Genomic DNA, 13,434 nt, shown 5'->3' on the forward strand with positions numbered 1-13,434 from the left:
GGTAGTGTGTCTCGTCCTTTGGGTTGCGGCATGTCCTCGTTCCATTGTCTTTCCCTTAGGCATCTGTTGATGAAATTGCGGGGATATCCGTTTTTGGGGAATACATTGTACAGGTGTTCTTCTTCCTCTTTTTGCAGTTCTGGTGTGATGAAGTGTGTTGTGGCCCTTTCGAACAGTGTCTTGATGCAACTTCTTTTGTGTGCGTTGGGGTGGTTGCTGTGGTGGCACTCATCCACAGATTCAATCAATAAGCACATCGACCTGGAACTGACAACCGGAGCGGCAGATACAAGTCACTATAAATGCCGGAGGAAACATCACAGAAGCGCTTCACAGGAGGCTCCCACGCACTGAGGATGTCACCTAGACAGGGGACAAAACGTCTGCAACACAAATTCCCAGCTCGGCGAACACAACCACAACAACGAGCACCCGAGCTACAAACCTTCTCCCAAACTTTGAACTGTACCATTCAAGATCGGAGACGGTTACAGAGAGTGGTGAACTCGGCCCGGACAATCACAAAGGCCAACCTCCCATCTATAGAATCCAACTACCAGGCCCGCTGTCGCGGAAAGGCCGCCAGCATTCTCAAAGATCCATCCCACCCTGGCAATGTTTTCCTACAACCTCTACCATCGGGGAGAAGGTACAGAAGCCTGAACACGTGCACCAGCCGGTTTTGAAACAGTTTCTACCCTAGTGTTGTTACAATACTCAATGATCACAAACTCTTAACATTCGCCTGTACCTGTGTTTTGGTCTTTGCTGCTGTTTACCTATTATTTACTTACCTATACTACTTAACTACGTGAACTGCCAGTATTGCTCGCAAGACAAAGCTTTTCACTGCGCCTCCGTACGCGTGACGATAAATTCAATTCAACAAGACGAAAAGCTTAGTCAAATTGTTTCTTTTGTCCAGTGATGCTCACATTCCGTACCACCAAACTAATGGTGGGGAAATGTCCGAATGTCTGCCCTATCCCCCCCACACACAAACCCCGAATCATTCTACCTTGGATAACTATTTCTCTGCAGCTCTCCGCCTGGGTTTTGGGAATCACAGTCCGCAGGGTCACCTTCAGTCTCCCGCCGGCTCGCTCCCCCGTCACTGCCAGGAGGATCCCATTCACTTCGCGGCCCGGCTCGTCCCTCCACCCTGGCACCAGCTCCTCCAGGAGGGGCCTGAGCCCCGCGTCGGAGCAGCGCGTCTCCCTCTCGGCCTCGAGGCGGCAGCCGCTGAGCCGCCGGTTCGCCACCTGCGGCCTGCGCGTCCACACGTCGAGCGCGGCCCAGAAACCACACGCCGAGCCGGCGGGCTCCAGCCGCAGCCGCCGCTCCGCCAACGTCACCATCGCCAGCTCCGCCAGCCTTCGGGGGGAGTTACAGTCACTCAGAGGGACCGGAAGGGTCACCATGGCGACCGGCTATCACTTCCGCCGGCTCGAGCCACGCGGCGCCGGCGTTTGGATTTGGATTGCGGGATGGCGCGAGGCGGACGGTTGGGATTGGATGGGGTGGCGCGAGGCGGACGGTTGGGATTGGATAGGGTGGCGCGAGGCGGACGGTTGGGATTGGATAGTGGGGCGCGAGGGCGGCGGTTGTGATTGGATTGGGGCGCGCGAGGCCGGTCGTGTCGAGAGAAGGGGGCGGGGCCAAGGTGGAACTGCCGGAAGTTTACATTTTCGAGGAAAGCGACGAGGGCGATTTTGCCGAGGAAATCTGCTCAAGTGTGCGATTACACAGCGAGCGAGCGACTGAGGCCGCACGTCCTCGGTCTGTCAGTCAGGGAGGGTCTGAGCAGCGCCCGGTGGCGGTCCAGCCCGGTCTGACTGGTCTCCAGGGTGACAAGGAGTCGAGGGCAACGTCTAGCCGTTGCAGGACTGTCAGGAAAAGAAAAGTTTGAAGCTTCGGTCTGGAAAGAAGGGGACTAAACAGGTGTGTGTTTGTGTGACAGCCAGTGTAAACGAGGAAAGTCTAGTGTTTAAATAGCACGATAACCTCGGGAGAAAGCCAAGTCCTGTATGTTGCTGGAGCGCTGAGAAGTCATAGAGATGTATAGCATGGAAATAGACCCTTCGGTCTAACCCGTCCATGCCGACCAGGTTTTCCAACCCAATCTATGATTTGGAGATGCCGGTGTTGGACTGGGGTGGACAAAGTTAAAAATCACACAACACCAGGTTATAGTCCAACAGGTTTAATTGGAAGCACTGGCTTTCGGGACTCTGCTCCTTCATCAGGTGGTTGTGGAGTAAGGAGCAGCACTTCGAAAGCTAGTGCTTCCAAATAAACCTGTTGGACTATAACCTGGTGATGTGATTGTTTAAAAACTTTGTACACCCCAGCCCAACACCGGCGTCTCCAAATCATGACTAGCCTGATGGTGACCGTGTTGATGCAAAAATCCATCTGACCCCCTCATGTCCCTTCCAGAAAGAGATCAGCTGTCCTTTCTTGGTCTGGTGTATGTGTGACTTCTGACACAGCAATGTGGTTTACTCTTAATTGTCCGTTGGGCAATTAGGAATGGGCACTGAATGGGCACTGACCTAGCCAGTGAAGCAAACGTCCCAAGAATGTTTTTCTGAAAATCTCTCCAAATCCTCCTTAAGTATTTTCAATAGTACTTCCACTGTGCTCTCAAGAAAAGAATTCCAAAGACTGGTGACCCTCTGAAAGGAAGATATTCTAATTTCTGTCTTGGGTGAGCTTGGGAGACTCCCAATATTTTAAACTGTCCCCTGATTCTAGACTTCCCCACAAGGGCAAACATGCTCCTAGCATCCACTCCATCAAACCCCCTCAGAGTCTTTGACAGTGTACAGTCCGATAAGATCCCCTGTCACGCTAAACAAAGCCAGTTTGCCTTCTCAAGTAGATTTAAAACGTTTCATAGAATCTTGGTGTTAAGTACCTATTTGAGACAGCTCAGGGAATCTCTGATGGACTTGACCTGTAAGCCTCTCCTTGTTTGTCCCAGAGATCATACTCTGATAGTCTGGAATATAAAACTCTCACAGACAGTTTAGTTTAAATTATTACATTTATTTACCAATGACATCAATGTTGCACTATAACATAGATACCTACAAGCCAGGTATGAGCTAAGGTTCTAAAATTATTAGCAGAGTGGCTCTCTTAGGCTACTCCCCTAATTGCTGCAAACAAGCTGTCTTTTTGCAGAACTTGGTATTAAAATTACAAAAACACCACATGTCCTTAATCAGATAAGCAGCAATAAAATGGCATTTGGCTTGTACATCATAACGAGAGACTAGTCTAAACTATGTCAAAAAGGTCATGAGATAACTTTGCTCAGCTAACATGCCCAATATCGTTGCCCTACAAAATGGCTTTTTCTTTTAAAATCACCTTAGATTCCCAGAATGCAAATTAAATTCATAACATTCCCGAATCTCGAGCTCCAGGGAACAACACAAACATTCAATCCATGACAAGCCAGTGTTCATTCAAATCAGACCACAATGAGTTAATCTTTCCACCAGCTTCCACTCTCTCTCGGTCTCTGACCCTGTATCTCTGTCTCTCTCTTTTTCTCCCTTGAACCCTTCAGTCAGTGAATGTAATTTATCGAAGAATGTTTTCTCTTTCTCACTCACACATTAACATCTTCCAACTTTCTTACTATGTCAGTTTCAGCCTTCGTGCTTTCCTAGCCTGTAAGGGTAATGAGACATTCACATTCCAGACCATTAAAGACGAGGGAGCTGAGCTTCATAAATTCAAATCTGCTCAGTGTGGTATACCTGAAACTGCATCAGGATTGTTCTATTACTTATATATTCCACTCAGCTTATTAAATTACAAGTTCATTTCCTATTGAGTATGAGTTTTGTTAAGAGTCTTTGATACAACCAGAAATTTAGTTATCTGACATCCCACTGTGAAATGTGCGTGCCTCCAGCCTCCAGGGTGAGAAAGAAGTACTGCCACACATTTCACCAGTGAACAAATGCTATCACCTTTATACACCATTCCATTGACACCAAGAACAGATGTCCTTAATTCTGCTGAGCAAATGTGCCTGCCCCCCACCACCGACCCTCTGAAGAGTGTCCCATCTGAACTGATCCTCTTACTCTTTCCCTGTAATCCTACATTTCCTAAGGCTAATGCACCTAACCTACACATCCTGAATGCAATTTAGCATGGCCAATCCACCTAATTTGCACATCTTTGGACTGTGGGAGGAAATCAGACCATTGGGAGAAACCCATGCAGACAGGGAGAGAATGTGCAAACTCCACATAGATGCGCCCCCCCCCCCCCCCCAACTGTTGAATCTAATTCTGGTCCATGGCACTGAGACAGCAATGCTAACCACTCAGCCACTATTTCTTGGCTCTATTTTTGAAGAAGAGTAATTCTCTTCTGTCTTGCCTAATATTTATCCCACAAAAAATAGATTTAGAGGACAAGACAGTGTAGTCATATTGCTTCGGAACTAGTATTCCAAAGACTCCAGCAATGTGCCGGGACCTGGGTTTAAATCATGTGATGGAATTTGAATTTCAAAATGCTTGAATTAAGAGTCTATCAAAAACCATGAAACTATTATCGATTGACACAGAATCGCATCATTTCATGCCCTTTAGTGAAGGAAATCTGCCAACCTTATTTGGTTTGGCCAACATGTGACTCCACACCACGAGTGTAATTGACTCTTTAATGCCTCTTGAAATGCCCCTCACCTTTCCCATCTCCATCCAGGATTCCAAACAGTCCTTCCAGGTGAGACGGCAGCTCACCTGCCTCTCCTCAAACTTAGTTTACTGTATTCAGTGCTCCCAACGTGGTCTTTTCTACATCAGGGAGACCAAACATAAACTCAGCATGTTTCGCTGAGCATCTTGGCCGAGCCCGCAGGGGCCAACCTGACCTCTCAGTCATCACCCATTTTAAGTCCCCTTCCCACTCCCTTTCCAACATGGCCATCCTTGGCCTCCTCCATTGATACAGCAAATCAGACTGCAAATTGAGGAACAGCACCTCTTTCTGCCTGGAGAACTCAACATTGAGTTCTCCAATTTCAAATAACCTCCCTTCGCATCCCTGAACTCCCTTCCTAGCCCCTCCCCCTTCCTTCCATTCTTCTGACTGACCCTTCCTTCCGATTCCCAACCGGATTCATTCCTCTCATCGACCAACCAGTTCATACCCTCTACCTATGTTCACCTATCCGTACCTCACCACCCTGCCCCCCACTTTATCTGCGGCTCCCCTTGCACCAACCCCCAGTCTGAAGAAGGGTTATACCTGAAACGTTGACTTCTCCACCTCCTGATGCTGCTTGGCTTGCTGTGTTTTCTTTCAGCCTCCTACTTGTCTGTCTTGAAATGACCTAGCAAGTTACTTAGTTGTATCAAACCACCAGAAAGTCTTAACAATGAAAGAAACAAAATGGCTCAGCTATCATCTACATAGGCACAGAGATGACTGTGGCAAACTTAGTCCTATTGACCTTACAAAGGTCTCTTTACTAACATTTGGGGGCAGTAAGAAATGTCTCAGAGGCTAATCAAACAACAATCTAAAACACAGTCATATTTGTGGAATCATACTTGGCCGATAATGCTCGAGACACCACCATTATCATCACCATTTCCAGATGTGTTCTGTCTCACTGGCTATAGTAGCAGCACAGTAGTATATAATCAGGAGGGAGTTGCCCAGTAAGTGCTCAACATTGATGTGTGATCCATGTAGTCTCCTGGGATCAAGTCAATCATGAGCAATGATCAAGGAACCCTGCCACCCCTCACCTGATGAATCTATGTTCCTCCATGGCCTGGTCTATTAATCTACGATTCCATTTAAAAAGATGTGCCAGGAGCAGCACCTGGTGCAACTAAAAAAAAGATTAGAAATCATACAATATCAGCTAGCTCACTAACGAAGGAGCATGCTCCGAAAGAATGCACTTCTGAATAAACCTGTTGGACTATAACCTGGTGCTGATGATTTTTAACTTTGTCCACCAAGTCCAACACTGGCACCTCCACATCATAAAAATAAGGTGTCAGCCTGGTACAGCTACAACATAGGACTCAAACAACATAAGCACCAAATGATAGATTGAGTTTAGTGATTCCACAATCAACACAACAGATCTATGTTCTGTAATGCTCCAACATCTAATCCTGAATGGTAGTTGACAGTTAAACAACTCTAAGGAGGAGGAAACTCCACTAATATCCCCATTAATGATGGAGGGCCCATGATATCAGGATAAATATAAGACCAGTATTTTCAACATTCTGCCAGAAGTGCCAAATGGATGATTCATTTCAATCTCTTTCAAAGGTCTTTGAGGAGATGAAGTCCCACCTTGCCGCTGAGAATTCCCTCCATCCTGTGGTGTGGTACTAATCACAGTGCTAAATTGGGTAGACTTTAAACAGATATGACTCAAAACTGGGTGCTTTTGAGGAACTGTGAGCCATTAGACGCAGCAGCAGAATGGTATTCAAATACATTTTGATACACTCCATGACGTCAAGAAATAGCTGAAGGCATGGGATACTGCAAAGGCTGTAAGTCCTGATGATATTCCAGCAGTAATGCTGACGACTTAGATTCCAGAACTTAGAATTAGATTTTATTGTCACATTTACTAGAGTACAGAAGTATAGCGCAAAATTTACAAAGTCGCTATGCTCTGGCGGCATCTTGGGTGCAAAAGCCTGAATTTGGGGCAAACAAAATCAGCTATCTCAGATACAAAAAGAAAACACAATCTAAAATACGAAAGACAGAACTCAAAAAGAAAACAAAAGTAGAAGTACAGAAAAAAAGCTAAGAAGAAAGGGTGAAGCATCCAGATCTAAAAGTCTTCTCTCCATACAGTAGTCTTACTCCATAAGGTAAATGGGCCCCCATCCCCAGAGACCCGAGTCTGAGTGCTGACGTTACCACAGGCCCTTGAAACACACTCCTTGGGTTAGTTGCTGCTGCTAAATTCTAGAATGTGTACTGAAAACAATAAATGCTGGAGATGACAGTGGGTCAGATAACATGCATGGAGAGACAGCAAGCTAACATTTCAAAGAAGATGACTCTTCTTCAGAGCGAAAATAAAGAGTGGAGGGGACAGCATTTATGCTGTAGTTTGGGGGTGGTGGGTGTAGGGTGGTGGTGAAGAAAAGATGTTGGTTGCTCAGATTAAGAAAAAAAGGCTGTGGGTGGGGGCCGCTGTAAGACTGGAACAAGGATTGTTCCACATATCCCATAAAGAGGCAGGTGGGTGCCTATAGCCACTCCTTTGACTTGGCAGAAATGAGACGAATTAAAGGAGAAGTTGTTCAGTGAGGGAACAAGTTCGGCCAAGGGGAGGAGAGTGGTGGTGGATGGGGATTGTTCATGTTTCTGGTCGAGGCAGAAGCTGAGAACTATCAGACCATCCTGGTGGAGGAATTGAACATCCATGGTGAACAGGAGGCAGTTCGGGTCTGGGAACTGGAAGTTGTCAATATGGTGGGTGGCATCAGAGAAATCGCAGATGTAGGTGGGCAGGGTCTGGACAAGTGGAAAGAGAATGGAGTCAAGGAAAGAGGAAATAAGCTCATTGGTGCCCACTGGGTGTAGAAGCAGACTACTAGTTTGGATGCAGTGGGGAGGAAGATCTCCAGAGGTACTGGAATGAGGTTGGTGACGTAATGGCTTCCCTGTCTTTTAATTTGTTATAAGACCCTCCCGTTCCCTCCCCCTTCACATTTGCTGTCTGGCAGGAAACACACCATTGTGTTGTGCCATTCTCACATTCTGATCACTTAATCTGAAGTATCAACATCTTTTCTTCACTGGCACTGTACACCCACTATTCCCCATGCACACTAACATAAATGGTGTCTCCTCCACACTTTACTTCAGTTGTGGTGAAGAGTCATCTAAGCTCAAAATGTTAGCTTGCTCTCTCTCCATGGATGCTGCCTGACCTGCTGTCATCTCCAGAATTTGTTGTTTTCAGTACAGATTCCAGCATCTGCTGTAATTTGAATCCGAGAACATGCTGCCCCCAAGTTATTGCTGCCGTTTGCCCTCTTTTTGCCAAAGCCCTGCTGAAGACACTGCAAAATGCAAATAGAAAAAGGCAGAGGAAAAGAAAGAGGATTTCGCTTATTAAAAAAAGTAGATGGAAGCAGGTGAGCCAGGGATCAGCAACTGAAATGTTGTGCTGCTACTCTGCCTCCATTTTGGATGGATGCCTGACCTCTCGCTAAGTTGTTCTAATCCAGCTACAACACTGGAAATTGTCCAGTTATGTCCTATAAATAAAGATCAAAACATCCATCCTGACCAATTACCACCTCATCGGTCTATTCTTGATAATTAGTGAGGTGATGGAAGACGTCATCAACAGTGCTACGAAACAGGACTTGCTTAGTAGACTAATACTCTGTGGGTACCGCTGGAGCCACTCAGCTCCTGATCTCATGACAGATTTCACTCAAATATGTACATATGAACTGTATTCCAGATGTCTTGTAGAGTGATGGCTCTTGACATCAATTATGCATTTGCCCAAGTGTGGTATTTAGAGTCAGAGAGATGTACAGCATGGAAACAGACCCTTTGGTCCAACCCGTCCATGCCGACCAAATATCCCAACCCAATCTAGTCCTACCTGACAGCATCCTGCCCATATCCCTCCAAACCCTTCCTATTCATATACCCATCCAAATGCCTTTTAAATGTTGCAATTGTACCAGCCTCCACCACTTTTTCTGGCAGCTCATTCCATACATGTACCACCCTCTGCATGAAAATGTTGCCCCTTAGGTCTCTTTTATATCTTTCCCCCTCACCCTAAACCTATGCCCTCTAATTCTGGACTTCCCCCAGGGAAAAGACTTTGTCTATTTTTCCTATACATGCCCCTCATAATTTTGTAAACCTCTATAAGGTCACCCCTCAGTCTCCGACACTCCAGGGAAAACAGCCCCACCCTGTTCAGCCTCTCCCTATAGCTCAGATCCTCCAACCCTGGCAACATCCTTGTAAATCTTTTCTGAACCCTTTCAAGTTTCACAACATCTTTCTGATACGAAGGAGCCCAGAATTGCACGCAGTATTCCAACAGTGGCCTAACCAATGTCCTGTACGGCCGCAACATGACCCCCCAACTCCTGTACTCGATACTCTGACCAATAAAGGAAAGCATACCAAACGCCACCTTCACTATCCTATCTACCTGCGACTCCACTTTCAAGGAGCTATGAACCTGCACTCCAAGGTCTCTTTGTTCAGCAACACTCCCTAGGACCTTACCATTAAGTGTATAAGTCCTGCTAAGCTTTGCTTACCCAAAATGCAGCACCTCACATTTATCTGAATTAAACTCCATCTGCCACTTCTCAGCCCATTGGCTCATCTGATCAAGACCTGTTGTAATCTGAGGTAACCTTCTTCACTGTCCACCACGCCTCCAGTTTTGGTGTCATCTGCAAACTTACTAACTATACCTCTTATGCTCTCATCCAAATCATTTATACAAATGATGAAAAGTAGAGGGCCCAGCAGCGATTCTTGTGGCACTCCACTGGTCACAGGCCTCCAGTGTGAAAAACAACCCTCCACCACCACCCTGTGTCTTCTACCTTTGAGCCAGTTCTGTAACCAAATGGCTAGTTCTCCCTGTATTCCATGAGATCTAACCTTGCTAACCAGTTTCCCATGGGAAACCTTGTCGAATGGCGTACTGAAGTCCAAATAAGAGTCCGAGCAAAATTGAAATTGATAGGAATTAACATTTCTGCTGTTTGGAGTCACATCTGGCACAAAGGAACATGGTTATGGTTGTTGGAGATCAGTCATCTCAATGTTTAGCATAACATTAAGCACCATTCTAACTCCTCAGATACTGAAACTGTGCAGTTTAAAATGCAGCAAAAACTGGACAAGACCCAGACTTCGGCTGACAAGTGGCTTATAACCTGTCCATTACGCAAATGCCAGAGAATGACCATCTCCAATAAGACCTCATCTGATCACACCCCTTAATATTCATTATTACCATTCTGTAGGTTACCATTGAACAGAAACTGAACTGGCCTAGCCATATAAATACTATAGCTCCAAGCAGGTCAGATGCTATGAATCTTGCAGTAAGTAACTGACCACCTGAATCCATAAAGCCTGTTCACAGTCTACAAGGTACAAGTCAGAGCTTCATTGTCAGAAATCACCCCTTCTGCCTTATATCCAGTGCCTTGATCATATTCCCCACCCTCCACCCATTTTGCAACTGACAGGTTGCCTTCATTGGCTTGTTAGTCAGGTAGCCTGAATGTTCCTTTTCCCACATGGAGCTGAATTAATTGCATTGACAAAAAAATGTATTTACAAAGAACAGTGAGAAAATACTAATCAATCTGAATTTTATCCTATTGCTGAGGGAAGAGGATTAGTCAGGAAACCAACAAAATTTCCCTGTTTATCTTCAAATAATCTTATAGGATCTTGCACATTCACTTTGAAATTTAAGACAGCAGATCAGCTTAGCAAAGGATTATGTATGCCAATATTGCATTCCCTGAATTGCCAGTGATAGCTCAACAGTCTTGTGCTCAAGATCTGAAATATAACTTGAACCATGGCCACCTGATTCACAAACAAGGGGAACTATCATTTTGTTAAATTGATAAAATTAGGTATGCTAAAATTCTGTTCATGGAGTGTTTGCACAATGTTCTCTCCTGACCACTCCTCTGTTGTGCTCTTCTCAGTTCTGTCATCTGATTTCATTACAATTATCTTCAGTTTACTATCCCTGTGTTATATTTATGTCCAAGCTGTAATTAATTAGCATTTATATTTTGTTATACATTTCCTGATTTAGGACAATTCAGTCATTGTTTTTCATTGCCAATGTATATCTGAGATTAAATATTAGCTGTCTCCAAAGTCCCCTTTTATCACAAATTGAAAGAATGTTATTCTTCTGTGCAACAGTATCAACTAAATTGCATTTTCATTAAGTTCTACATTCCTGCAATTTGCCTTTTCTCTTCATTGAGAAATTTTGACCTCCAATATTTTTTCAATTAAAACTGTCCCTCTGAAATGGTGTAATACATTCATAGAGAAGTACAGCATGGGAACAGACCTTTTGGACCAACTCATCGATGCCAGCCAGTATCCTAACTTAATCTAGTTCTATTTGCCAGCACTTGGCCCATATCTCTCTAAAGCCTTCCTATTCATATACCCATCCAGATGCCTTTTAAATGCTGTAATTGTACTAGATACCACCACTTCCTCTGATAGGACATTCCATACATGTACTGCCTTCTGCGTGAAAAAGTTGCCCCTTTGGTCCCTTTTATATCTTTACTCCCTCACCCTAAACTTATGCCCTCTAGTTCTAGACTCCCCCCATCCCAGGGAAAAGACTTTGTCTATTTATCCCATCCATGCCCCTCATGATTTTCTCAACCTCTATAAAGTCACCCCTCAGCCTCCGATGCTCCAGGGAAAACAGCCCCAGCCTATTCAGCCTCTCTCTATAGCTCGAATCCTCCCAACCCTGGCAACATCCTTGTACATCTTTTCTGAACTCTTTCAAGTTTCACAACATCCTTCCTATAGGAAGGAGACCAGAATTACATGCAATATTCCAGAAGTGGTCTAACTAATGCCCTGTACAGCCGCAACGTGACCTCCCAACTCCTATACTCTAACCAATAAAGGAAAGCATACCAAATGCTGCCTTCGCTATCCTGTTTACCTGTGACTCTACCTTCAAAGAACTATGAACCTGCACTCCAAGGTCTCTTTGTTCAGCAACAGTCCCTAGGACCTTACCATTAAGTGTATACGTCCTGCTCTGATTTGCATTTCCAACACCTCACATTTATCTAAATTAAACTCCATCTGCCATTCCTCATCCCATTGGCCCATCTGATCCACATCCCATTGTACTCTGAGGTAACTGTCCTCGCTGTCCACTACACCTCCAACCTGCAAACTTGCTAAATATATCTCTTTATGTTCACATCCAAGTTATTTGCATAAATGATAAAAAGCAGTGGACCCAGCACTTATCCTTGTGGCACTCCACTGGTCACAGGCCTACAATCTGAAAAGCAATCCTCCACCATCACCCTCTGTCTTTTACCTTCGAGCCAGTTCTGTATGCAAATGGGTTGTTCTCCCTGTATTTCATGTGATCCAACATTGCTAGCCAGTCTCCCATGGGGAATCTTGTCGAACGCCTTACTGAAGTTCATATAGATCACATCCACCGCTCTGTCCTCATCAATCCTCTTTGTTACTTCAAAAACTCAATCAAGTTCAAGAGACATGATTTCCCACGCATAAAGCCATGTTGACTATCCCTAATCAGTCCTTGCCTTTTCAAATATGTGTAAACCCTGTCCCTCAGGATTCCCTCCAACAACTTGTCCACTACCGATCTCAGGCTCACTGGTCTATAGCTCCCTAGCTTTGAGAAAGCCAAACATGCTCATTCTTAATCTGAAAAGATTTTGAACAACAACAACATATTCTTTATGTATCCTCCTGTAGGTGTGGTCATAATTATATTCAAAATGTACATAAGCTCATATTTTGATTTTGTCATCACAATGTTTATTCCATATTTCAATACCATACTGATTGTAATAATTAAAAATGTATTACTGTTTTACAAATATAGATTTAAATTTTGAGCTGTACCTTGTTTATTGAAGAACATTTGAACTATTTACCTATTAAGCCAATTCTAAATTATTCCCTGATCATGTTATAGAATTGAAATTATGTGATCACTTCATTCAGTAGTATTTGCATCTTCATTTGCAAAAATCTTGCAATAGAAATATTCTAAATTTTATGACTTGGAGGTGCCAGTGCTGGACTGGCGTGGGCAAAGTTAAAGAAATCCCACAGGTTATAGTCCAACAGGTTTATTTGGAAGCACTAGCTTTCGAGGTGCTGCAAGAGACAGCTCCTCGAAAGCGAGTGCTTCCAAATAAATCTGTTGGACTATAACCTAGTGTTGTGTGATTTTTAACTAAATTTTATGGTTATTCCTCATCTTCCCATTTAACATGAATCCTGTTGATTTACCAGTACACAATCTTTGTTCATTCTTTTAAATACAACATAGCTCATTTTTTGTGTTTTTCTCAAAGTACCTGACATTTATTTCAATAATTAATTGAAAGAATGATTTTGTGAAAGAATGATTTTGTGAAAGAAGTACTTTAGAGCCTTTTGCACAGAGAGTGATAAAAATCTTGGGGAGTTGGAAGAAAAGCATTTCCTTCAAGAGTAGCACAAGTCTGTAATCACTGATAGTATCCCTATTTCTGAGCAAAGGGCCCAGGTTCAAGTCCCACTTGCTTCACAGATGTGTACTAACAGGTTGTTTAGAAAATATTTAAAAATGTAATCCAAAGGGGTATG

The 13,434-nt window shown here is 44.2% G+C and overlaps 1 protein-coding gene and 1 long non-coding RNA gene across 3 annotated transcripts in view; one reads left to right on the top strand and one right to left on the bottom strand.

Moving 5' to 3' along the window:
• The window catches only part of trmt44 (tRNA methyltransferase 44 homolog), a 65,182-nt gene extending 63,676 nt beyond the window's left edge, over positions 1 to 1,506 (bottom strand). For both annotated transcript variants that reach the window (XM_043698693.1, XM_043698686.1), the window contains exon 1: positions 1,019 to 1,506. In XM_043698693.1, coding sequence (XP_043554628.1) covers positions 1,019 to 1,421 — 403 coding nt within the window. In that variant the 5' untranslated portion in view covers positions 1,422 to 1,506. The remainder of the gene's footprint in view (positions 1 to 1,018) is intronic.
• A 57-nt stretch (positions 1,507 to 1,563) lies between these two features.
• The window catches only part of LOC122554148, a 12,910-nt gene continuing 1,039 nt past the window's right edge, over positions 1,564 to 13,434 (top strand). The window contains exons 1-2 of the long non-coding RNA XR_006312921.1: positions 1,564 to 1,943; positions 5,701 to 5,703. This is a non-coding gene — a long non-coding RNA (uncharacterized LOC122554148). The remainder of the gene's footprint in view (positions 1,944 to 5,700; positions 5,704 to 13,434) is intronic.

This window comes from Chiloscyllium plagiosum, chromosome 1 (assembly GCF_004010195.1).
Source record: "Chiloscyllium plagiosum isolate BGI_BamShark_2017 chromosome 1, ASM401019v2, whole genome shotgun sequence".
Classification (NCBI taxonomy): Eukaryota; Metazoa; Chordata; class Chondrichthyes; order Orectolobiformes; family Hemiscylliidae; genus Chiloscyllium; species Chiloscyllium plagiosum.